A 27776-nucleotide genomic window follows, 5' to 3' on the forward strand; every position below is an offset into this window, starting at 1 on the left:
CCTCTTCATAGGTGTTGCATGAGAAGATATGCTCTATCTTGAGCTCTCACTCCAAATATGCCTCCGGATCACTTTTGCCTTTAAAGGGAGGAATGTTGAGCTTGACTCCTTCAATTAGGTTTGGCCTTGGACCACCACTATTTCCTCCTCTCCTTTCTTCCTCATGACATTCACGATTCTCTAATCGCTCAATTCTTTCATACAACTCTCTCTCAATAGTCTTTGCATTTGAGCATTGAGAGCATCCAACAAGAATCTTTGTGCCTCATCCAATTGATATCCACCACCACCCGACATGTTCAAAATAAAAATAATAACAGTTATAAAGAAAATAGAACCTCACCACACTCGAGTATATATCTCAAATATGGCTTTTTTTTAAAAAAAAACATTTGTATACTCTTGCCTTTTTCCACTCTAGAATTCTCCTTGAGTTCTAAAGCAATGCAAGATAATGTTTACAAAAAGTTCAACAACCAATTTGTGACAAGGAAAAGGCTTAGGGTTAGGCTAACAAAGGCTTAGAACAAGGACAAAAAATTCTAGCAACTACACAATGGGATTTTTTTTTTGAAGGAATTAAACTTCATAATTTGGTAATTCAAACCTTCTAACAACCAATTATATTACCTTCAAGAATTTTTCAAAGCTATTATAGCATGAACCATTCAGCCCAAATATTTTTTTTAAATAAGTTTATTTTTTTTCAATAAGAAATTAAAGGCCTAATTTTTGCAATGGTTCAGCCTCAATAAAAAAAGTAGCATGAACAAGGTAATATAAAAATGACAAGTAAGAAATTAAAAGGATGCTACCAAGAAATTTCAACCCAAGCAGTCTTGAAAAATCCTTAAACCGGAGCTCTGATACCAAAATGATGTAAACCCATTTGCACAAGGGTTGAGGATGGATCTTCAAAGGTTTTTCTTTCTATTTTTTTTACTTATATGAAATTTAGAAAATATAATGGATAAGGAGAATGAAAAGGTGGTTGGAAGAATCTCTCCTCCGGAATTGGTGTCACACACAAGGTGGTGTTCCTTGATAAACCAATTTCTTGAATCACTCAAGTAACTAAGGAGATCCACTCTCACACTTTAGAAGGTGATTAAAACTCAATTCAAGGTCTGTTTTTTTTATTATAAAATGTGCAGCCTATAAATAGGAATGACATCAAGTTGGTTACACAAGTGAGAAGATGAAATGATCACCAATAAGAACAATTGATGGTGTCATTAAACCTAATTAAAACTAGAATTAATAACAACAATTGATGGTGTCATTATACCTAATTAAAACTAGAATTAAGACACAAAAACATATGGAAAATTGTGCAACTCCTTGGTCAGCCAAGAGACAGCCACAATCCTAGAGTTTTCACCTTATTAAACCTTAATTTCTTTAAATTAAAACAAGCCCATAGGTGGTGCAAATCCAAAGAGAATTGGCAGCCACTTTAACACAAGTTTGGGCCTTTATTTCAACTAACAAAATGCTAATAAAACAACTCAACAAAAGTGGCACCCTCTACTCTTCTTGGAACATGGTGCAATTGACAATTCGAAGCTTCTCCACTTGTAACGTGGGCCTAAATTCAAATAGCATGGTTAACACTTGTTGAAGAGCTTCCTTGGCCTTCTTTGTTCTAGCCCTTGCCATAGGTCCTCTAAGTCCTTCTAAAGGTTCCTTGCCCTTATTCCTTGTCTTGTCCTCATCACTCTCTCCCTCTTCAAAAGGATTTGTCCTCAAATCGGCTTCTCCATCTACATTAAAAAGAGTTAAGTCAGCTAACGTCCGAGAAGAGGTGGTGGCCTCATTGTGAGACTACCAAGAAATTTTCGCTTGGTCTTATCAGGATGTGCCTAGTTTGAACTCAGAAATTGTGCAACACAGGTTATCGTTGAATCCTGGATGCTCCCCGATGAAATAGAAATTGAGGAGAATGAAGCCTGAGATGTCCCTAAAGATAAAAAGAAGAGGTGAAGAAACAATTTGATTTAGGTTTTTTAGTCATTGCCCTGTATCCGGAGTGGGTTGCTAACATTGTGCCAGTCCCAAAAAAGGATGGAAAAGTGCAAATGTGCATGAACTATCGAGATCTAAATCGAGCCAGTCCAAAGGATGATTTTCCTCGCACATTGACGTTTTGGTGGATAATACAACTCGTTTTGTCTTATTCTCTTTCATGGATGCGTTTTCAAGATATAATCAGATAAAGATGGCACTAGAGAACATGGAGAAGACGACTTTCATTACGCTGTGGGGAACCTTTTGTTATAAGGTGATGTCGTTTAGGCTAAAAAATGCTAGGGCGACATATCAACGGGCCATGGTGGCATTGCTCCATGACATGATGCATAAGGAGATCGAGGTCTACGTAGATGACATGATTGCAAGATCAAGAATGAAGGAAGAGCACTTAATCAATTTGCGGAAGTCATTTGAGCGGCTACGTAAATATAAGTTGAGATTGAATCCCACGAAGTGCACGTTTGGGGTAAAATCTGGGAAGTTGCTCAGTTTTGTTGTTAGCCAGAGAGGAATAGAGGTGGATCCAGATAAGGTGAAAGCAATCCTTGAGATGCCCAAGCCACATACGGAGAAAAAAATCTGTGGGTTCTTGGGAAGGTTGAATTACATCGCTAGATTCATATCACAGTTAATTGCCACTTGTGAGCCTCTTTTCAAGTTGTTGCGTAATAATCAGTCTGTTAAGTGGGACGATGATTATTAGGTAGCATTTGAGAGAATTAAACAGTGTTTGATGAATCCTCCTATGCTCGTGCCATTAGTGCCTGGAAGACCTTTTATTATGTACATGACAATGTTAGATGAGTCGATGGGGTGTGTACTCGGGCAACACGATGATTCGAGGAGAAAAGAATGAGCCATTTATTACTTAAGCAAGAGAAATTCACGGCGTGCGAGATGAACTACTCATTACTAGAAATGACATGTTGTGCCTTGGCATGGGAAACACACCGTTTAAGGCAGTATATGTTGAATTACACTACTTGGTTGGTGTCCAAAATGGACCCAATCAAGTACATCTTCAAAAAGCCTGCCCTAATTGGGAGAATAGCTCGGTGACAGGTTTTGTTGTCGAAGTTCGATATTGTTTATGTCACTCAGAAGGTAGTAACAAGGAGTGCTTTGACAGATTATCTGATGCAATCCTACCCCCCAAGAGCATTGGATAGAAGACTCCAAGAAGATTGAGTCAGAGATGCAAGAGAAGGCCCTAGGATTCTTATGAGTCTTAGGGTAGATTTTGGGCCCATGAGCTAAGTATGAACCCACTTATCTTTGTACATATTAGATTAAGGTTTTATTATTTTTGGGCCTTGTATTTAGGGCTCCATAATGTAGTTAGGTTACCCTATAAATGTAGGATTTTTCAGCCCTTGTATTTTAGGGCACCTAGACTAGTTTTTGTATTAGGGGTAGTTTTGTAATTTCACATGCATTAAGTGAATATTTGATGTGTGTGTTGAAAAATAAATTTAATTAAATTGGGAGAAGTCCAATCCAATTAAATTTTAGAGGGGAGATGAGTATTTGCTTGCTACACCCCATTGTCACATCATTAGTCACACTTTGTGCATGTCCTTCATGTTTTACATGCCTCTTGACACCTAAGCACACCTAGTGGAGAATCTTGGACTTGATCTTGGATTAGTGGGCTAAACCATAACTAAAATTCACTAATCATAATTACTGAAATTTTGGCTCCAATATTTGGTTTCACAAATTCAATTTCAAATTCAAGTGAATTTTGAATAGAAATTCAAATTTTCCTTTAGTTATGTGTGACAATTAGGCTTTAAATAGAAGTCATGTGTGTGCATTTTTTCAACTTTGATTATTTGAAAATTACACTTCAAAGTTCAGACCTTATTTGAGACACAAAATTTGGTGCTCCTTTTGTTCCTCTTCCTCCACTCATCTTCTCCTACCTTCAAGTTTTTATCCATGACTTCCTATGTTGGTGAGCTTCTTCTTGACTCATTTTCTTCTTAAAGTGACGTCTCTAATCATCTCTCTTCTTACTCCATTCTGTTGTCGTTCTTCAAGAATCAAAAGTCTCCATTGATGATCCAAGGTCTACAAGCTTCACATGGAGTTACATTAATATAGTGGAGCTACATCAATATAATAAAAAATAGTGTTTAGTCAATACATCTAAAAAAAGTAATGTTGTAGTGTTCAACTAATAAAAAACACCAATATATTTTTTTTATTTGTATTTTTTGTAAAAAAACATTACAACAAAATCATGATTTTGATGTTATTTTTTTTTTACTTGAATGAAATCATGATTTCATTGTGTTGTGAAAAAAAAAAAAATGTTATTCTATCGTTATGTTTTTCTCCCATCCAATGAAATCAAGATTTCCTTATGTTAAGGGAGTGTAAAAAAAAAAAATCATAAAATCATGGTTCCATTATAACTTCAAGAAAATTGTGATTCCATTATATTGTGGGGGAATAGCAACCCCCTACCTTGTGCGTGTTTGCTCCGGGGACTCACAGGTCACAACCTCCACATTCCGTGTTCGTTCTTCCATTTCGGTACAACTGAAAAGTAACACCATGATTCAGTTTCAGTGATGGAAGTCGAAGCTAGGCGAATCAGGAGGTTTGTGCCTCAGAGGCCCTCACACCGCACTATTCTCCCGCTTCACGCTTCTTCCTCCTCCCACAATGTTTCCAACACCATTTCCTGCTGGTAATGCTCTTCTTCGACGGTTACTTTCTTTTCGTGCGTGTCTTTGCAAAACTTATCCAAAGCCGAAACATTGGGTAATGCCTACTAAGTGCAGGTATTGCGACTACAAAATCTGCTCGTTTAATAGACCTCTTTTCCACTTTGGTCGCCGATACGCCAGGTCACTCTCTCTGCCTCTGCACGCGCCATTCCGCTTTTTGTTTTGGTTATTTCGTGTTTCTTACAGTTGCGTGGCTTGTGTTGCAGGTTTTTGAAAGTGTGGTTTTCGATTGGGGTTGGGTTTGCCCTCTCTGCTGTACTCGGAGTCACTTTGGTGAGAGTTTTGGTGTTTCTGAATTGAGTCTCTAGCTCTCCTAATTTTTTTGTTTAGAATAAATTTTAACCTGTAATACAGTGTGTTGGAGGGTGTGCTACTAACTTTCTTCTGAATTTCTTTCTCATATTAAAATATTTGAGTCTATAGTCAAATTAGTTCGTGAAAGATACAGTACAACGCCTCGTATTAGTTCTTAAATGATAGAAATCAAGGTTAAGGTCCTTGAATATATATATGAATAGTCAAATTAATCCTTGAATTTATATTCCATTAGTCAAATTCGTTATCGAGATTTGTATCATGAGGACTAATTTGACTGAGGAAATGCATATTCAGGAGGGACTATACGTGCAACCTTCATCTTTGCATTATTAATGTGACCAATTCTATGCAATTTACTCTAACTATTTCGCTCCTTGGATTTTAATTAACTTATATAATGCCACACATGCCCAGGTTCTCCTTTGGGAACTAGCCAGAACATTGCATCTCTGTGCCGGCAGCAATAAGCTTGGAAGCTTTGCTAGATCCTTGCTATTTGGCATCCCTCCTTCAGTTGGCAACTTCATTCCTTCTTTACAAATTTAAATTAATTTGTTATTTGTTCTTGTGAAAGGAATAGTAAATACAAGGAAAATATATTTCAATAAAAAATGACCACATGGAAAAGTTGAATAATATTTCTTCTGTCATGCTCTTAAGAACTTAATAACTGTCTCTTATGCAGGTCCCTGGTTTAAGTTTATCGCTTGCTGATACTGGGTATGCATGTGTTTCTACCATCATATCTGTCTTCATGCATGAATTGGGTCATGCAGTTGCTGCCACAAGGTCAGTTGTCTTTGCATTTATTGCCTCTTGTTGAAACTGTGACATTATCAATATCAACTAGTGTTACTGTGTTAGACAACCTTTGGGATGCTCTCATCTATTGCTTCCTCCTAAAGCATAAGAAAGAAACATCTTGATGTGTAGTTATCTTAGGTGAGTGGATGTGTGAATACTAAATGGACATGCCTTCTACTGAACTCCTGGTCAAAAGCATTCCTTTTCCACAACTTTATCTAAAGCTGAAGCAAATCCTTGATTGAGATGAACAAGTGAGAACTTAAACTATTTTGTGCTTTTTAATTACAGCATTTATTAAATTAATAATAAATCATTGAACTTAATATAGTTTTGGGAGAAAATTTAGGAGTTTGAGAATGGAATTAATTAAGTCTCTCAAATGTTGTCTTACGCTCAAATGTTGACATATTGCCAATACTCTACAACTACCAAATCCCTCTTATGATGCCTACCTATTACTTTGGGTGCACCACAAACAATATACTACTTACATAACCTACAAGGCTGTCATAATTACTGAATTCCTTCTTAACAATGGAATTTGATAATGGTTATGATCATTGTCAGATTACCTTTATAATAAATTTCAAAATTACTTGATGCGTTCATGAATCAAGTGATGAACTAATTTTCATTTCACAAAGTTTTGGATTTCATGATAAGAAAAGAGGTTTTATGCCAAAGATTGCCAAGTGATGAGACCAGAAATAAAGAAGGTAAAAAACCAAAGCATAATAAGTTGCCAAAGATTGCCAATCTCATTGTTTATGCTGCAAAGAATTCCCTCTAAAATAGCTGTTAACTGACACAAATGAAGTTAAATGAAAAGTATGCCGTGAAAAGTGTAACAAAAAAATTATCCTCTCAAGCAAGTTCGTATTTGGTTCATCAAGAGATCATATTTCCTTGGTCCACCAAATTAACAGAAGAGCCAGATGTGGACCTCCTATTGTCTGTATTAGAGAGGCCCAATCTGCATCACTATAGACGGCCAAGGAGAGAGGAGATTGAGCAGAAGTAGGCTGCAGTAGCTTCCAAGTTCAACTGAACCTTTTAGATATCTTAGAATGTGCTTAATAACTGTCCAGTGTGGATTGAGGGGGCTGAGCATGTGAGTAGAAATATCTTTGGATTCTGCCAGACCAGCTTTATGAAGCAAATCTCTAATATATTTTGCTTCAGAAAGCAGCACGGTTCCATTATATAGATATTTAAGCTCAATACCAAGATAGTAATAACCTTCCCCTTATTAATTAGGGACTGAATAAAAAATGGATAATTTCCTGTGATGATTATATCATCAACATATACGAGAAGATAGATGCAATGAGGAGCATTTCTTAAGAGAAGCAATGAAGGATTACATTTGCTGTGAATAAAACCAAAGCCAAGCAGAGTGTTGGTAAATCTGTCTTATACCAGGCCCTAGGGGCCTGATCAAACCCATAAATGGCTTTTTGCAGGGTGCACACTAACTGATTGTTAGAGAATTCACATCCTGGTGGGGGTCATGTAGATCTCTTCCTCTAGATAACCATTTAAAAAGGCACTGCTTGCATATATTTGCTGGATTAACCAGCATTTAGTTAGTGCAAGAATGACCAGATTGTTAATGGTTTGACAAGTGCTAATAGACCTGAAAAAAACCAACATTTATTTAAACATTCAAAAAACTGATACAAAGAAAGGTGCTATCTTAGATTTATAATGCTCTAAAATCTGACAGGAATATAGATAAAGCTGTATTGTTGACAGCTGTGTAACTAACTTAACAGCTTGCTGCTAACCACCTTAATAACTTCCTCAGAGTCAGTTAGATAACTGCTCTTTGTACAATACTAAACTGCCCCCATTCACCCACCCACCTGAAGTGGGTGAGACTCATAATGGACTGCAAGCACCTTGGGTTTGTCCCACAACAATATCCTGGTAGGGGAGAGGGGCTTCGTAAGAATATCAGCCAACAGATCATGGGCAGGAATATACTGAACAGTAAGTTGCTTGTCAAGAACTTACTCTCTAACAAAGAACAGATCAATCTCCATAGCTTGGTGTGAGCACGGAGAATATGATTGTGGGCAGGAGAGACTGCACTCTGATTATAACAGTATATGATTAGTGTAGAGAATGAGACCCCTAGTTTGATGAGTAGGGTGGTTTCAATCCACAAAATCTCTGCGGTAGCTTGAGCCAAGAATAAATGGAATTTCCAAGAATAAATGGAATTTCCAGAAATTAACAAGTTGTTGATAAAAAGTTGCTAATGATATTAGTGATGGAGTGACAATAGTTAAAGGTGGGAAAAGGAAATAGAAATGGATGACCTACAATGCATAAACTAGACATATTCTCTTTCCTGAATCTGATACAAACCAAATGGATTAACTACTACCTTGTATCTCGTAATATTTATTTTTGTTCCTATTAAGAATGGATTCTTAGGGCATGTTTAGTGCTTAGGATGGGATAAAATAAATTGTCGTGCTTGATTTTAAACAATTATTTGGTGCACTAATAGAATATGATTAACTTCTCCTATTTTGTATCCTGTTGGGTCAGTAATTTTTTATCTTATGGGGAGAGCTGATTTAGAAAACAATTGTATATGATAGACTTGACTTGGCACACCATAAAATTCACCAAATTTGGTTTTAATCCCCAACTTTTTTTCCCCAGTGGTAATTGTTTTTGATTTCTTGAAAATAAGTGGAATTGGATGCCACCTTGACTCCACTAACATTTTTGCTGATATGGCTAATGGCTACCATGCGATAGCCACGTGGCATCAAGGACTAGTTCTACCTAATTTCAATAGTTCAAGGATCAAAATCACCATCTATAAAAAATGTAGGGACTAAAACCAAGTTTGACCAAATCTTCAGAAACTAGAAACATATTTACTCTATTATTATTCTTATTTAAATGATTTAACTATAATAATAATAATAATAATTAACATACATTTTTACTAATAAAAAACTAGCGTACCCCAGTATTCCTCGCTATGCAAAGGTTTGGAGGAGGGTCATTATACGCAGCCTTACCCTTGCATATGTAAAGAGACTGATTCTGGATTCGAACCTATAACCAACCGATCACCAAGACACAACCTTACCGCTACATTTTTACTAAATATAAAAAGAATAAAAAGTGTGAAAGTAAGTGAGACACAATCAGAGGGGAAAATGAGAGTTAGCAAAAAGGAAGAGCACTTAAACTGTAGACAAAATAAACACAACATCAGGGAACACAAAAAAAACGTAGTAGAGACTAGATAATAGAAAGGATGAGACCCGAGAAAAGAAATTGGTTTAGATTGATTTAAGACATTATTTTATTAAAAATAATTATCATTTATGTGTTTTTGGTTCTTGAAGAATTGCTCAATAATTTATAAGTGTGTCAAGAAATCATTATTACGTTGTTAGATTTCAGCTTAAAACTAATTGGCATTAAGTGAAGTTGCCCAACAGATAGTTGAGGCATGCGATGTGAGACTTGCTAACATTGCCTCAACCTTTCCTTTTTTTCTTTCCACCTCTGGGCTGTGCTGTTTTTTGTCGGTGCAGAGTACTCGCCACCAATATCGCGATTCCGGCCTTCGCTGCTTTCTTACTTTTCTGCCTTAGAGAGCGCTTTATTCATGGGTGAACAGTATCCTTCGCCACTATTGACCTTCGTTGACTGCCGTCGAGCCATGTTTATCTGGTGAAACCACATGACTGGAACCGCCTTTCGTTTTTTTATTGGGCTTACCACATTTGTAACTAGGTTGGTTCATATCACATATATACTCTAGCTTGAGGGGGAGTGTTAGACTAAATACTCTTTATCTCTTTTTTATTATCAGGTAGTAATTAGTGATTTAGTCCTTATTATTCATTATTAGATTGATCCTATGCAATCAATACTGATTTGCTCATTATAAATAAAGGCTTAGTGTGGTCATTCTAGACACACAACATTACAATAAAACACTGTTATATACATTAAAGTGTTTTTGGCCTGAAAGACTTGGTCAAAATTGCTTTTAGTCCCTAAATTTTTAAAATGCCACATGGAAACCATTAACCATGTTAGCAAAAATGTTAATAGAGGTAGGGGTGAGGGATTAATTCCACCTATTTAAAAAAACCGAGGGCTTAAACCATTGAGAAAAGGACCAAAACTCCATATATATAGTAATTTATTTTTATATATATTATTTAGGATATATATATATTCTATAAGATATATGTTCAACGTATTATTATGTTATATATATTTAAAAAAACTTTGGCATATTATATTAAAATATATTATGAATTAAAAGTTAAATTAAATAAATACTATGCAAATATTTTTTTCTTTCAAATTAGTAAGAATAATTTGGGCCCGTTTGTTTAAACTTATTTATTTTAATAAAATAACCAGTTTTCTGCTTGTTTTAAGAAGCAAATTGTGGGCCCATTTGTTTAAAATTATTTTGTTGAAAAAATGTTTTTTTAATAAAATAAGCAGCTTTTTTGCTTTCTGCATTTTGTGGAGGTTCTTAACCCCCAGAAATCACCCACTCCCGTAGTCATCAATGGAACCAATGAAAGAGGGACACCTACAAAAACATATTTTAGCCATTTGTTTATTATGTTTTAGATGTAGGCTTTATGAATAGATTTAAGGTGCTCCATAGTGCTGTCAACCATATTTCAGCATCAGTTGCAATTGCGACACCTGTTGTTTAAAGAAATGTAAGGGTGTATTTCCAGTGATCATTTCAGCTGTAAAGTTTTGTTATTTTTTTATTTACTATGTGACCGTGCAGATATGAAGAACCTTAAATATAGTTTTGCTTGAAATGATGAAAGCTAGATTCTCATGATTTAACTTTTTCAATGAAAAGCAGTGAGGGAATACAAGTAGAGTACATTGCCGTCTTCATTGCGATTCTATTTCCTGGTGCTCTGGTTGCCTTCAATTATGAATTTTTGCAGACTTTGCCTCATTTGACTGCCCTGCGTGTGTATTCTGCTGGCATTTGGCACAATGCAGTTGTAAGTTGAATAGAATAGGATCCATTGACACTAGTATCAAGGATAGACATTTAAGCTACTCAAGAACTTCGTTTATGTATTATGGTTTTTTCATTTTCATCAAGCATATCTTTACAAGATTTTGCATGCTAGAATATATGAAAAAAATACATTAATATATACATGTTAAAGAAGGGAAAGCAATATAATTTGTCCTATTTGACCAAACTTTAGCTCATTGTAGTTGTTTTAGCCATATAATTTGATGGTTTTCAAGGCCATGGCTCAATGCTTAGGTTCTGCACTAGGCCTAGATGTTTAAGTTTTTAAGAGAGTTGATCCTTGCTTGCTGCCTCTATGGACAATTGTTTAGGGGCTCAATTCTTTACAATTTTCAGTCTTCATAATTAAATTGAAATTCAATTTCTTTTTCACCATACTGGTAGGCTGTGCTTTGTTCACAGTTCAAGCTTTAAAGTGCTTGTTCCTTAGTAGGTTGAAGTTGTAGAGTTAGTCCAATGCTGTCCAATTGGTGGTGTAAATGAAACACTTTCTTGTGTTTTGCAAGTTCACAAGTATCACAATGAAACATCCTGACATCAACTCCTTGAAATAAAATAGGGCATGAGATTTTAAGGGTACTAAAAGGTGGATGACCAAAATGTAAGTGATATAAGCCGATTTATTTTTATTGTTGGAGAGATGACTTGGCCAGTGAAGACAAGGATAATTGACTCTTAATGGTACAATCTATTTGTTTGATTAATATGTGTTTTTATATGTTTTATTATCTTTCTTATTTTTCTCTCTTCCTCTGCTGTGCAAGGGCTGCAGTCTGCACCCTATCTTTTCATATCTTGTCATGTACTTATTTCCTCTTTAAATATGCAAGTCTCAGCTGAGTGAGACAAGTTAAGCCCTCCAAAATATTAAGTTCATAGTTTTAACTCTATTAGCTTTTGTCATGTTGGTAGAGCCCATTTTCCTCCGTAGTAAGTCTGTTCATCTTCTCAGTTCCTTGAACCTGAAATTTGTAGTTTTTAGTAGAGCAGGTTACAAAACAATTGGAGTCCTCCATAAGTTTTTGAATAGAAATCAAATTAAGTGAGTTTTGGCACAATAAAATTATGGTTTGTAACAATATCCCCATTTCTAGTTGATAGAACTGGATAATAATATAGGAAAGAAATGGAAAATTTAGTTAGAGAAACCTGTTTCTTGATCTGTTTGTATTAAAGAGATACAAGAACAAGAGGAGGCAATGTGAATACAGACTCTGTTATGGCACTACCTAATAAGAGTGGGACTTAGGGAGTATATACATTCAGGAATAAGAAGTGAAGTAGTTGAGTTAGTTAGATGTTTGCAATGTGAATACAGACTCTGTTATGGCACAACCTAACAAGAGTGGGACTTGGGGAGTATATACATTCAGGAATAAGAAGTGAAGTAGCTGAGTCAGTTAGATGTTTATTACAAGTTGCCAGTTAAGCATTTAAATAGGGGATTGACTCTAATTTAGATTCATTCTGAAATCAGAATAGTCAATAGCAGAACTGAATTTCGGTTTTAAGGGAAACCCTTTTGGGAGCCAATAGTCAATAGCAGAACACCAGGCTGAACAGCCAGGGGACTATTGTTATGAATCTTAGCGTAGGATCGAGTCACGGGCCAAGACACGGAAGACTTCTTTAGACCTATAATGAAAGCAAGAATATAGTGAAGGAGGAGGGTATGAGCTGTTTCAACCTAGTGATGAATTTTCTATTTGGCTACACCATTCTGTTGTGTGTGGGTGCATGGGGTTTCATGAAGAATTCACTGTGAGGTTAGAAAAGATTGAAACTGGGAAGACATATTCGTGAGCATTATCAGTGCATAAAATTTTAATGGAAGCACCAAATTGATTTTGAATTTCATTTGAGAAACCTTTGAAATGGAGAAAACATCATAATGACTCTTCATTAAAAATATCCAGATTCGTTTGGAAAAATCATCAATAGAGTAACAAAATAGAAATATCCTAAGGTTGGACAGACTTGACTGGGACCTTGAATATTGGAGTTAACTAAAGCAAAAGGTGACACAACATGTTTATTGATGTGGGGATTGTAAGTATGATGAATATGTTTGCCTAACTTACATGACTCACATTGAAGAGATGTAACTGTAGAAAGACTAGGAACCAAAAGGCATAGATTGCCTAGACTAGGGTTGTTGAGGCGTTGATGAGCAAGTTCTAGGGAGGCAGTTGAGTGGTATGATCCTCCAGACTCATGTCCTACTCCAATCGTTGCCCGATACACTGATCTTGACCAAGAAAAAAATTATTAACAAACAAAACAGAGTAGTTAAGAGTAGGGGTGAGTTTGTTAGTCTAAATTAAATTAAAGGGCAACCAGGGACAAATAAGAGAGAATTTAGGGACAAGTTAGGCATGAACTGGGATTCGAGAATCATTTGTAAGTTTAACAGAGGATAGCTAGTCTGAAAAAGACAAACAAGAGAAAAGAAGTTCATTGTACTCAACGGGAAGAATAGTAACATTTGCAGTTGGGGAAGGGGAGGCAACTTGTTTGACTATTCTCTTGGTTTGGTGTGACATTCGACTTCAACATGGACATAATGGTTGCAATAGTTACAACGAGGACAATGTGGACCACCACGTCCTCCATTTCATCGACCATGATTAGAAGAGTGGGAGACAAGAGCAAAGTGTGAAATATACGTTTTGATATGATTGATTGTATAGCTTAATTAGGGATTTTCTCTTTTATTAGTCGTTATTAGGTGTCCCTAATTATGTATTAATTCTGATTATAAATAAAGGCATTGTGTGTGGTGAATGACACACAACATAGTAAATTCCTTCTTTTACATGGTATAAGTAGTTTAGTTTTTTTTTTCGATCCCTCTTTGTTTTCAGCCGCAGCCCTTTTTCTTTTGTCGCGTGAACAGTACTGTGGCTGCTGCGAGCTCCGTTTCACTGCCACCGCATTTCCTTTTTGCTAATGTGACCCTCCTTGCCATCCTTCCCCTACTCTGGGCACCTGTTTGACCTCTGTTTAGGCCCATTTGGCTTGGGTTTGCCCTTAATTTTTTGTGCTGTTTGGCTCCTCTTGGTGCTGTTTGGCCAGGAGTTGGTGTTGTTTGGCCCTGTTTGGCCTTGTTTGGCTTCTACATTTCTCATGGCTTCTTCTGGCCCTGCTTCTGCTCCCTATGCTGTGACTTTCACCTACATACCGCTGATCCCATGTGAATTATTAACTGGGACAACCAACTACAGCACATGGGCTATTGCTGTTCAGCTTTGGTTCCAAGGACAAGGCCGTGGCAATCACTTGGCGACTCAAGTGAAGGATATTCCCACATCAGACCAAGCCCGTTGGAAGCAAGTTGATGCTACATTGTGCAGTGTCCTTTGGTTCTCTCATGCTCCCAACCTTCAACCACAATTTCAAGCTTTTCCAACGATGTCCATCATCTCTACAATGTCATCACCGCCTTGATGAACATGAAATTAGAGAACATGGAAATGCAGACCTACCTTGGTAAGCTTGAACGTTTAATTGCTGATTATAACACTCTCATGCCCTTTACGAGTGACACAAAGACATTTAATAAGAAGCACATCCAGTTCTTTATGGTCCTTGTCCTTGCTGGTCGGAGATTCCTTTGCTCTTGTCTCGCATTCTTCTAATTGTGGTGGGCGAGGCAAAGGTCGTGGTGGTCAATGATGTTCCATTCATTGCAACTATTGCAACATTTATGGTCATATTAAAGTCGATTGTTGCAACAAGACTTGCGATCAAGCGAAGTCAATGAATGTGGCTCAAGTTGCCTTCCCTGCCCAGGCTTGCCTCTCCTGCCTTGGTTGCAGATGTTACTATTTCTTCTGCTGGGTACATTCAGCTTCGAGCAGCCCAACATCCTGCATTACCTGTTACTGCTATGGCTTAGTCTAGTAATCATGTAGCCTTTATCTCTTAGATCCCTTCTCTCGGACCTAGGATCCTTTACTTTGGTAACTGAAACCATTTCTCTCATTTGTCTGTTTTAAATTTTATGCTTTCTGTTACACTTGCAGATGGCTCTCAGATCCCAGTTTGTGGTATTGGACAAACCCACCCTCTTCCTAACTTATCCCTAAATTTTGTCTTATTTGTTCTTGGTTGTTCCTTTAATTTAATCTCAATTAGCAAACTCACTTGGACTCTTGACTATTCTGTTTTGTTTGTTAACAATTCTATTCTTGTACAGGATTGGCACACTAGACGGACAATTGGAGTAGGACATGAGGTCTGGAGGATTGTACCAGCTTTCACCACCGGTGGCCCGTGCTCCATTATCTCTCCTAAATTTGCTCATCAACGTCTTAGCCATCCTAGTCTTGACAAACTACGCCTTTTAGTTTCCAGTCTTTCGATCGTTAAGTCCCTTCAGTGTGAGTCGTGTCAATTAGGCAAACATGTCTCTCGTACTTGTAGTCTTTGTGCCAATAAACGTGTTGTGTCACCATTTGCTTTAGTTCACTCTGGTATTTGGGGTCCTAGTCGTGTCTGTTCAACCTTGGGGTATTTTTATTTTGTTACTTTTATTGATGATTTTTTCAGATGTACTTGAGTTTTCTTAATGAAAAGATGTTCTGATGTGCTTTCCATTTTTCAAGATTTTGAAAATGAAATTTAAAATCAATTTGGTGTTTCCATTAAGATTTTACACATTGATAATGCCCATGAATATTTGTCTTCCCAATTTCGTTCTTTTCTAACCTCACTGGAAATTCTTCATGAGACCTCATGTGCCCACACACCACTACAAAATGGTGTTGCCAAAAGGAAAAATCATCATTTAGTTGAAACATCTCATACTCTTATCCTTCACTATAATGTCCCACATCGTTTATGGGGTGATGCACTTCTTACAGCCTATTACCTGATCAATTGCATGCCTTCATTTGTTCTTGAATATTAGATCCCTTACTCCATCTGTACCCTGGACAACCTCTATACAGTGTCCCTCTAGGTCCCTAAAGTGTCTTTTCCTTGGTTACTCTTGTCTTCAAAAAGGTTATTGTTGTTTTGTCCTCAACTTCAACGGTATATTGTCTCTACTGATGTTACCTTCTTTGAGAATACCCAATTTCCCCTTAATTACACCACTGCAGATATTCCACTTGAGGATCACCCTGGTGTTCCACCTATTGTGCCATCCCCAATTATTGCACCTGCTAGACCTTTGTTAGTTGTCTACCATAGACACCCACAACCTCTGCTAGTGGTGCCATCTCCTGATCCCCCAGTATCATCTCCTGCTTCAACTGCCCCTCCACCAGTGTTGCCTATACTTGACCTTCCAATTGCTCTTAGAAAAGGTATTCAGTCTTCTCGCTACCCTAACCATTTATCTACCATTTCTCTTAATTATAGCTATTTATCTCCCACCTATTTCTCTTTTGTCTCTTCTTTGGATTCTGTGTCTATCCCTAAGTCTACAGCTGAAGCTATGACTGATCCACACTAGCAAAATGGCTGCTTTAGACATCAGCGACACTTGGGAACTTGTCCCTTTACCTACTAGCAAGACCACTGTGAGTTTCCGTGGGGTTTATACAATGAAGATCAAACCAGATGACAATATTGATTGCTATAAGGTTCGCTTGGTGGCTAAAGGATACACACAGATTTTTGGCCTTAACTACGGGGGCACCTTTTCCCTTCTGGCCAAAATTGCTTCTGTTCGTCTCTTTCTTGCTATGGCTGCCATTCAACATTGGCCTCTTTACCAGCTGGACATCAAAAATGCCATCTTGCATGGTGAGTTGCACAAAGTTTATATGGATTGGCCTCCAGGTTTTATAGTTTTAGGTGAATCTCGTTGGTTTGTTGGCTTCGTCGTTCTCTCTATGGTTGAAGTAGTCTCCTCATGCATGGTTTGACCGTTTTAGCTCTGCTTTGCTCCAGTTTGACATGACCCATTGTGAGACTAATCACTCGGTGTTTTTCATCCATTCTCCATCTAGTCGTTGCATCTAGCTTGTTGTCTATGTTTATGACATTGTCATTATTGACAATGATTTTGAGGGTATTCTTTGACTTAAATCTCGTCTCCATAGTCAGTTTCAGACAAAAGACATGGGTCCACTCAAATACTTCTTAGGGAGTGAAGTTGCCCAATCCTCCTCTGGCATTGTCATTTCCCAATGGAAGTATGTTTTGGATATCTTAACCGAGACCGGCATGCTTGATTGTCGTCCTAGTGATACTCCTATGGATCCTAATGTGAAGCTTCTCCCGGGTCAGGGGGAAACCATTGGAAGACCCAGGAAGATATCGTCGTTTGGTGGACAGACTTAATTACCTCATTGTCACTAGAGCAGACGTCACTTTTGCAATTGGTGTGCTTAGTCAGTTTCTGAAAGACTCGACTGATAGTCATTGGAAGCTGCAATGCGCATACTTCGATATGTCATGAATGCAACAGGTCGTGGATTGCTATATGAAGACAAAGGCAATGCCAAAATTGTTTGCTACTTTGATGCTAATTGGGTAGGATCACCATTAGGAAGTAGGTCCACTTCGGGATATTGTGTTCTTATTGGAGGGAACTTGATCTCATGGAGGAGCAAGAAGCAGAAAACTATTCCTAGATCCAATGCTGAAGCTGAGTATCATGCCATGGCAGCAGCTGCATGTGAGATCACATGGCTTAGGCAACTTCTCCAACAAATAAAATTTGGAGACATTTAGAATACCAAATTATCATGTGACAATGAAGCTTCTCTCCACATTACTTCAAACTCGGTCTTTCATGAGCGGACTAAACACATAAAGATTCCCATGGAGAGAACATGAGAGAGAGTGAGCTGAGAGAGAGTGAGAGAGGAGAGAGAGAGTGGATCACTGTGAGAAACAGAAGGAGAGGGAGAGTGAGAGTAGAGCAACCAACAGATAGAGCGGATCCCAGACAAAACTACAAAGGAAATAGGTTTGGACAGCAGGGCAATTGGAGGAACAGAATGGACATCACCTCATACTATTTTACTAGGTTCTCTGATGAAACAATGGAGAAGGAGCTTTGGATGGAATTCAAAAAATGGGGGGATGTAAGGGAGATATTCGTCTCTAGACAGAGGAATAAAAGAGGGCGTAGGTACGGGTTCGTGAGATTCAAGGGAGTGACGGACGATAAAAGACTTGAAAGGCAACTTGATAATATCATCATTGGAGGTCTGAAGATGTATGTGAATTTACCAAAATATGGGAGAGATAACAGAACACAAAGAAGCTTTACAGCCAACCACGGCAGGCAGGGCCAAGCAGAAAATGTGAATGACGAAATAGCAGCAGCTAGAGATGTAGCAGCACATGGTATTGCACCCAAAAGGACGTACGCGAAAATACTGAATACAAGCACAGTGAAGATAGGACAGAGGAGGTTTTTAACCAGGAATCAACACAGTCAGGGGGGGTCTCATTCTTCGGTCCAACTACAGGTGGGGGAGAAAGGATGGTACACAGACGCTTGGGTGGGAAGGCTGAAGAAAATAGAGCTATGTGAAAGGGCTGAAGACGAAATCTTCTGGACCTTAGGGTCAGATGTCACGCCCAAATATTTAGGTGACGATATGATTATCCTAATGGGCCTATCGGACATGAAAGCTGAAGCGCTGATCAAGGAAGAAGTAGACAAGGGCTCGTCCTTATTTTACTCCTTGGAAAGGTGGAAGCCGGAGATGAGACCGGGAAATAAGCTAGTTTGGATTCAGTGTTGGGGCATACCTTTAGCTGCATGGGACATCGAACACATTCGAAAGATTGTGGCAGCCACGGGGGACTTGGTGGACGTCGATGATGATGTAGAAGAAAAAAGGAGGCTCGATAGGGCTAGGGTTCTTATCAGAACACCATGGCAACCAGTTATTCAACATTCAGTAACAGTGCACATCGGTGCCGAGACCCACACAGTGTTCATGGTGGAAGAGACCAACAACGGAGAAGGACTGCTTGCGCGCCATGGACGGAGCACAGCTGGGTCATCGGAGGAAATTTTTTCGGAGGACACCGACCCAGACTCACCGTTCTCGAGACTAAGTGTGTTCTTGTCGGGGACAATCGCCGATAACCACGTCAGCGGCCCCTTGGCTCGCAGAATCCAGAAGACTAGCAGCGACGGCCATGGCAGTCAACACGGCGGAGGTCAGTTGGTCCGCTGGGCAGAAAAGTTACCCAGTGGGGAAGAAGGAATTGAAGATCCATTGGACAAAGACCGGTGCAGCAGGGTACACTGCCCGAACCTTGAGACGTACTTGTCAGACACAGATAGGCGCATCCATTTTGAGGGAGGTGCAGTCGAGCCTAGCTTGGAAGCAGACGCAGCTTGCGGCAAAATGGAAACGCACAACGTTCAAATTTCAGACAACTGGGAAGCAAAGAATGATCTGCATGTCAGAAAGTCAAAGGGGAGAATGGAAAGTATTTTGGAGATAAAAACAAATGACCTAACCCATGGTGAACAGGAGGTAGAAACAGATTGTTTTAAAGGGGCACAGCAACATTCGTATAAATTCAAAATGCCTTTGGACCCAAGTGCAGAACCTGATGGGCCAAATAGCAATTTGGGCCTTGGTAAAAATATACCCGATGAAGCTCTACAAGGCCTAAGTATAGACTATACAGGCCTGAATAGCAACACACATGGAGATAAGTCACCAGAACAGGTCACTAATAATTATCAGCAGCTGAGGGAATTGGGAAGCAAGTGGAAAGTGTACTCAAGGGGCACGGGGTGCAGAAAGAACAAGGCCCATGTTAATAACTCAAACACCCCATGTAAAGAAAACTCACATCCACAACATAAGTTGACTCAGGCTATAAAGGAAATGGAAGCAGCAAAACAGGGGAATGATGGACAACACGCTCCACCAGACTCAGGCCCAAGGGAGCCCGAAACTGAATCAGAAAAGTCAAGGGCATCTCAAACCAAGATTCCATGTAATAATTACATTAGAGAAGAGGCCAGCGCTCAATGGGAAATGGCTAAAATCCTGGGGATGACATCAGGGGAAGAGCAATCAACAATCATCGACAAAATCACAACAATGGAGATCAGAGATAGAAAGGAAGCTGAAGCATTGGGAAAGAGAAACATCTCATCATGAATATTATCTCATATAACATCAGAGGGCTGGGGAGAGGAGTGAAGTGGTCAGCAGTTAGAAGATTGGTATTAAAACATCAAGTTGACATGTTGTGTATTCAAGAGACCAAGAGAGAGCAGATAGACAAGACTATTTGTCAAGCTTTGTGGGGGGATTCAGACTTGAGTTGGGAATCTTAGCCGGCAGTAAATACAGCTGGTGGGTTGTTATGTATATGGAACAAGAAGGTATTTAAGGTGGAAAGGAGGGTCATGGGTAGGGGCTTCATCCTGCTGGAGGGTATGTGGACGCAAGACTTACAGAAAATCTCCATTGTGAATGTTTATGCACCATGTGAAGCTGATGGAAAGAGAGCTCTTTGGGAATCCATTAGGCAACTCAAGGATCTTAAACCTGGTGGTTTGTGGTGTATATTGGGAGACTTTAACAGCATCAGGCACCCCTCAGAGAGAGTCAGTACTCGTCAAAGGGAGGGGGACCACAATAGCATCACTGAGTTTAATGATTGGTTGTCTGACTTAGCTGTAGAAGAAGTGGCATGGGTAGGCAGAAAATTTACATGGATTAGACCGAACGGGAATGCAAAGAGTAAGCTGGATAGATTCTTCGTCTCAGATGACTGGGCATCTAAATGGCCTGACAGCACACAGTACGTGTTGGACAGAGATTTTTCAGACCACTGTCCAATACTACTCAGAGCCAAAACTGTTGATTGGGGACCTAAACCCTTTAGGGTTCTTGACTGCTGGTTGAAGGACAAGACATTCCAGAATGTAGTCAAGGAAACCTGGAAAAACACACATCCAAGGGGATGGGGGGGTATTTCGCTGAAAGCAAAGATCAAAACACTTAAGCAGAGGCTGAAGCAGTGGAACAAAGATCACTATGGTGACACGCTAAAGAGGGTCCAACAGATTCAGAAGGAACTGAATAACCTGGAAGCAACCAGCAACCTTACACAAATGTCATCACAACAACTGACAGCCCGGAAAAAAATTGCAGGAGGACTTGTGGACAGCTGCCCAAGCTCACGAGTCCTTGCTAAGACAAAAATCAAGAACAAAATGGATCAAGGAGGGAGATTGTAATTCAAGATACTTCCATAAGCTCATGACCTATAACCGCATGAATAACGCACTCAAAGGTGTGTTGATTGATGGGTCATGGGTTGAGGAACCATCCAGAGTGAAGGAAGAAATCCGCAATTTCTTTCAGACCAGATTCAGCGAACATGTATACGGCAGACCAGAACTAAATGGGACCAGATTCCGAGGTATTGACCAGCACCAAAATGAAGGGCTGGTGGGCCATTTTCGGGAGGAAGAAATAAAGTCAGCGGTTTGGGAATGTGGGAGTGAGAAAAGCCCAGGACCCGATGGGCTAAATTTCAAGTTCATCAAGCATTTTTGGGAGTTGCTCAAAGCTGATATCACGCGTTTCCTTGATGAATTTTATGTCAATGGCAATTTTCCGAAGGGCTGCAATGCTTCATTCATTGCTTTAATCCCCAAGGTGAAAGACCCACAATCTCTCAACGAGTATAGGCCTATCTCACTAATAGGCTGCGTGTACAAGATTGTGGCCAAGATTTTGACAAATATACTGAAAAAAGTGTTGTCGGATATAATCGACGAGAGACAAACAGCATTTATCAAGGTTCGCCAATTGCTACATGGTGTGCTGATTGCAAATGAAGTTGTGGAGGAGGCAAATCGTTGTAAAAAACCTTGCTTGGTGTTTAAGGTAGATTATGAAAAAGCCTACGATTCTGTCTCATGGGAGTTCATAACTTATATGATGACAAGATCAGGCTTTTGCCCCCGGTGGTTAAAGTGGATCAGGGGATGCCTTCATTCAGCATCAATCTCTATCTTAGTTAATGGAAGCCCTACTACCAAATTTTCCCCTCATAGAGGCCTTCGGCAAGGCGATCCCCTTGCGCCATTGTTGTTTAACATTGCTGCTGAAGGACTAACCGGACTCATGAGAGAAGCTGTGGACAAAAACCTGTTTAAGTGCTTCCTAGTGGGGAAAAATAATGAGCCTGTTAACATTTTACAATATGCCGACGATACCATTTTCTTCGGAGAGGCCACAATGGAGAACGTGAAGGTTATAAAATCAGTTCTTAGATGTTTCGAATTAGCTTCAGGTCTCAAAATCAATTTCGCAAAGAGCCGATTCGGAGCTATTTGGAAATCAGAGCAATGGTGTAAGGAGGTTGCGGAGTTCCTCAATTGCAGTTTGCTGTCTATGCCTTTCTCTTACCTTGGTATCCCCATAGGGGCAAATCCAAGACGTAGGGAGGTTTGGGATCTGATTATTAGGAAGTGCGAGTCAAAATTATCTAGATGGAAACAAAAACATATTTCCATGGGAGGGAGAGTCACTTTGATTAATGCAGTCCTAACAGCGCTTCCCATTTACTTCTTTTCTTTTTTCAGGACACCCAGTAAAGTAATACAGCAGCTAGTTAATATCCAGCGCAAATTCCTTTGGGGCGGTGTTTCGGAGCAAAGGAGGATCGCGTGGGTCAAGTGGGAAAATGTGTGTCTCCCTAAAGAGAAAGGAGGATTGGGCGTTAAAGACTTGAGGAAGTTTAATACAGCATTGCTTGGAAAGTGGAGATGAGATTTGTTTCATCAACACGGACAGCTATGGACTAGAATACTGAATTCAAAGTATGGCGGCTGGAGAAATTTAGATGATCAAAGAAGCACACTACACTCGCATTGGTGGAAGGACCTTAGGCATCTCAATCAGCAAGAGGAGTCAGCAGCATTGAAAGATCAAATAGAATGAAAAGTGGGCTGCGGAGACAAGATCAGATTTTGGGAAGACAAGTGGACAGCCGGGGACAGACCCCTAGCGGAATGATTTCCCGCTTTATACCAAATTTCCAACCAAAAACAACATACTATCAGCCTCTTGGGAAGTCACAGAGATGAAGGATGGGAATGGCACTTCAATTGGAGGAGAAATCTATTTGACAGCGAAGTTTCATTGGCCGCAGATTTTCTAGAGGAAATTGGATCGTCATCAATCCAACAGCAAAGATCAGACTCATGGACTTGGAAAGCAGACCCAAGTGGAAGCTATTCTACAAAATCTGCATATGGGATTTTGCCGCAGGCAATAAGGGGGGATGATGAAGATGGGGTTTTCGGGAAATTGTGGAAACTAAAGTTACCATCCAAGGCATTGGTGTTCTCATGGAGGCTCATCAAAGATCGCCTACCAACGAAGGTGAATTTGAGGAGGAGACAAGTGGAAATAAGCGACTCGGCGTGTCCATTGTGTAACTGCTCGGAGGAGGATGCAGCACACCTGTTTTTCAGCTGCAACAAGACCCTACCCTTGTGGTGGGAGTCTCTGTCGTGGGTGAAGTCACTGTGTGCTCTTCCAAAAAATCCGAGGGCACACTTTCTAGAACACAGCAGTGGGAATGCAGTTGGGAACAAAGCTGTAAGGTGGACATCTTGGTGGATAGCCCTTACTCGGACCATATGGCACCATCGAAATAAGTTGGTGTTCGAAAATCAGACTTTTAATGCAACCAAAGTGATGGATGATGTACTTCTTCTACTCTGGTCATGGCTTAAAGCTACGGAGAAGGATTTTGTGTTTCATTTTAATCACTGGTCTTCTAATCTAAAAGAAGCTTTTGTGTAATTAGGAAAGTAGGGCAGTTGTTGGGGTTAAGTTTCTTTAATTATGTAAAGCAGATATTGGGTGTAGCTGGTCCATAATGTAATTTCCTCATTGCGAACCAGCTATGTCCCCAATCCCTCTATGTATCTTCAGTACCACTGGTACTGCTATTATTAATATATTTATCTATTTTTGCTGAGCAAAAAAAAAAAAAAAACACATAAAGATTGATTGTCACTTTGTGCGAGAGATGGTACTCAAGAGAAATCACCACTGATTTTGTGAACTCCAAAGATCAATTGGCAGACATGCTCACAAAATCCCTCAAGGGCCCTCGTGTTGACAATATTTGTAATAAGCTTGGTTCATATGACATATATGCTTCAGCTTGAGGGGGAGTGTGAAATATATGTTTTGATATGATTGATTTTATAGCTTAATTAGGGATTTCCTCTTTTATTAGTCATTACTAGGTTTCCCTAATTATGTATCAATTCTGATTATAAATAAAGACATTGTGTGTGGTGAATGACACAACACAGTAAATTCCTTCTTTTACACCTAGGAATCTCTAGGAGGGCCAGAGGAGAGTCCAAAGTCATGTGGAGTGGATAGGCACAACAATTATTCATTGACTGTGTCATGTAGGAACAACGAAACCTGACAAAATCTGATTGCGGAAGGCATCAAGTAACTAAGGAAACAAAATAATAAATAATGAGTGGAATCCGTATTTTTGAGCTATATAAGTTTTCCTATTTTCAGAAGATTAAATCATATATTTAACAAGTACAACTCATCAAAATCTCACATGGAAATAATCCTATATGATGATATTTTACCACGAATCCTACATAGTGCAATTGACTTTTGTGAGAAAATCTTGTAAAGTTTATTAATTGGTTAAGTTTAATTCTTTTCTGCATTGTTGTCATTAGATCCCAAGTTTCTATCTGACTATCCCTTTTTGTGTATCTATGCATTTATATGCATATGTATGTTTTTAATTTGATTTTTAAATGATCTAGATTGCTAATTGCATTTCTACACCTTCGACCATTTTCTAGTGTTGTGCAGCTTGCGGAATGGCATTATTCCTCTTGCCCATGATCTTGTTTCCCTTTTACAGCAGTGATAGTAGTCCCATGGTACTTTTCCTAAATCATTGTATGCTTGTCATTTTGTTTGGATTTTGTATATCATGCACTTTCTTATTGCATGTTGGTGGCTACATGGGAGGCAGGTTTTGAATGTACCCCCAACCTCACCTTTGTTCGGTTATTTAGCTCCTGGTGATGTTATTCTGTCAGTAGATAATGTAACCATCAGAAATGCACAGGAATGGTTGAAGCTTAATACATTGACATATAACATTAAGCTTAATAATGTAAATGTTTCTCAGCGCTCCGGAAACTTGGGGGTTATCAACAGAATGAAAGGTTACTGTGTTCCCAGTTTTATGATGGATGAAAGCAAAATTACTGAATTGCTGGAAAATCAACATGCTTGTCCCAGTGAACTTACTGCCTTTGTAAAATCTTTATGCTCTGCTAATGTTACACTGGATGATGGTCAGAGCGAAACTGATCTTTTGAACAGAGGATGGAATATGTACTGCTTAAATGCTAAAGATGTTGTCAAACGCTATAGGTGTGGTGATGACTGGGGACTAGCTATAACCAAGGGAGGTGGCTGTACGTGCTCTCAGGTAGATAATTATTTGAATGTTTATGAACTTTCTAATTTATGTGGTGTCCACTCTCTTTCACACTATACTTGGACATTCAACTAAAATAACTAGCTACTGAGTGTTCTCTTGATATTTTTCACAGGATGAATTTTGTTTAGCTCCAGTTCAGGAGCCTGGATCGGTATGGGTTGAGATTGCATATTCAAGGACTTCTCATGAATGTTTGTCACATGTACAAAACAGATTTCCATTTTCTGAAACTTCTGGTGTTAAGGAAACTAATTGTGGTGGTACTTTTATTTTTGTTGGCGATGTCATCTCTATGGCACATTCGATTCAGCTAACATCATATCAGCCTCGCTGGGGACCACAAATTGTTGCATATTTTCCAAATTTACTGGAAAGGATTTTAATATGGACATTTCATGTCTCTCTGGCTCTGGCTCTTCTCAATGGTTTGCCTGTAAGTGATGTTTTCTTGCTTATGTTAGGCATTACCAAGCATATAAATGTAGATATTGTCCATAAATAGTTATTAGCTATTTGTTTGATGCCTTATTGTAATGCTGACAACAAAAGACAGTCGATAACTTCACCTCAGATAACAAGCTTTCCAATGAAAATAAAAGAGAAGCTAATTAAATAAAGAAAAAAGGAAAACTGGTTTAGTTGCTAACACTTGTTTGACTAGGTTAATTATTTGATCACTTTAGACAGTAATTGATGTTCAATAGTTTATTAGACCTGACCTTCTGAGTATTGTGATGGATTTGAGGTTTGTAGGCTAATTATAAGTTAAGTCGGGTTCTAATTAAGGGGCATGGTGGTCCTTCAAACAAAATTTGTTACTATAAATGTTAACCATATTTTCTTTTTGTTACTTCCAATATTTTTTAAGGAGTGTTTTAGGGAGAAAGTTTGATTAGATTAATAGATCTAAAAATAACAAAAGTCTCTTTACTTCTGTTTTTAAGTCAGGTTGTATTAATATTAAGTTATTGAACTATTTGACAATTTTTAAATTGATCCCATTAATTTAGAAGATATATTGGATTCTTAAACTTATAAATAATTTTTAATTGTGTTCTTTATTAGGGTTCCATTATGATTTCACTAGGGTTCCATCAAGTAAAGGACCTAACTGAAATTTCTTAAATAGTTCAGGGATTTATTGAATAATTAAACTAGTGAATTATCCCTAAACTATTTAAGGATTTTCAATTAGATCCCTGCACTTTGATGGAATTTTGATGAAACTTTAGTAAGGGATCCAATTAAAAATAAGAGTAAATGATTATTTTAATCTCTAAATATGTAAGCTAGTGACAATTTAGTCTTTGAGAGAACAGAAATTTTGATTTAGTCCCTAAATGTGTAAAAAGTGTGACAATGTCGTCCTACGGTTAAGTTTGTGGGACCATTTTGTCATTCAGCTACAATGATCAAGGACTAATTTGACAATAAGTTGTACTTTTCGAGGATTAATTTGATATTAAGTTGTATGCATGACATAATTCTTGTACTCTTTACACATTTAGGGATTAAATTAAAATTTTCATTCTTTCAGGGATTAAATTATCACCGATTTACACACATTCAGGAACCAAAGTGGTCATTTATCCTAAAAATAAAATAAGTTCAAAGACTACTTAGTACTTACAAACTTTTAGAGACTTATTTAGAAATCCCTGAATAGAAAACGGACTTACAAATTTATTTGATCTTTATGTTAACTGTATATGAAGGCAGACATTCATGTCTGGCCAACTCGCTCTATATTGCATAGTTCTCAAATCTTCATAGAAAAAGGCGTAGTGGAAAGGAGTTTTTATCTCCTCAATTTACTCATTGGAACTCTATGAAATTTAATTTTTCTATGCTTTGCAAGTTGACTTTAAAGAAAAATGATTTGGTTTGTTTATGCCTTTGCAAACTGCTTTTGTTGATTTTTTTGCCCAGGAAGATAATTTGAAGTATTACTTCTCTGAAGATGATTTTTTTGTTTCTATTGTTGAATTTCCTTTTATAATGATGATTTTATCAGGTCTATTTTCTGGATGGTGAATCTATTTTAGATGCAACTTTATCCCACTTTACTTCGTTAAGCCCAGGGAAGAGGAAGAAGGTTCTTAGACTATGCCTTCTTGGTGGGTCAGTTATTTCTATTATTGTCTGTTTCCGGGAACTCCTTTAGTTGTCTTTTTTTATTTTTACTTCATTTTCTTATTATTATTTGTAAGGAGTATGGGAACAGCTCAATCAACTTCACACACTGAAAATCAGGAAACTTTTAACAGAACATGATATTTAGCAATCCAATCTTTGAATTATTAAGTAATTAATATACTAATTCATAAATATTTTATACTGTA

General features: G+C 38.4%; 1 protein-coding gene across 1 annotated transcript; it reads left to right on the forward strand.

Moving 5' to 3' along the window:
- The first annotated feature begins 4458 nt into the window (after window positions 1-4458).
- On the forward strand, window positions 4459-27776 carry LOC114390054 (membrane-bound transcription factor site-2 protease homolog). Its single transcript, XM_028350732.1, has 10 exons — window positions 4459-4729; window positions 4824-4889; window positions 4976-5042; window positions 5502-5600; window positions 5773-5876; window positions 10777-10924; window positions 24782-24862; window positions 24958-25422; window positions 25547-25867; window positions 27449-27776. Exons 1-10 carry the CDS (start codon window positions 4611-4613, stop codon window positions 27596-27598), a joined length of 1620 nt encoding a protein of 539 aa, XP_028206533.1. The 5' UTR covers window positions 4459-4610; the 3' UTR covers window positions 27599-27776.

Source organism: Glycine soja, chromosome 16, assembly GCF_004193775.1.
Source record: "Glycine soja cultivar W05 chromosome 16, ASM419377v2, whole genome shotgun sequence".
In the NCBI taxonomy this organism is placed as follows: Eukaryota; Viridiplantae; Streptophyta; class Magnoliopsida; order Fabales; family Fabaceae; genus Glycine; species Glycine soja.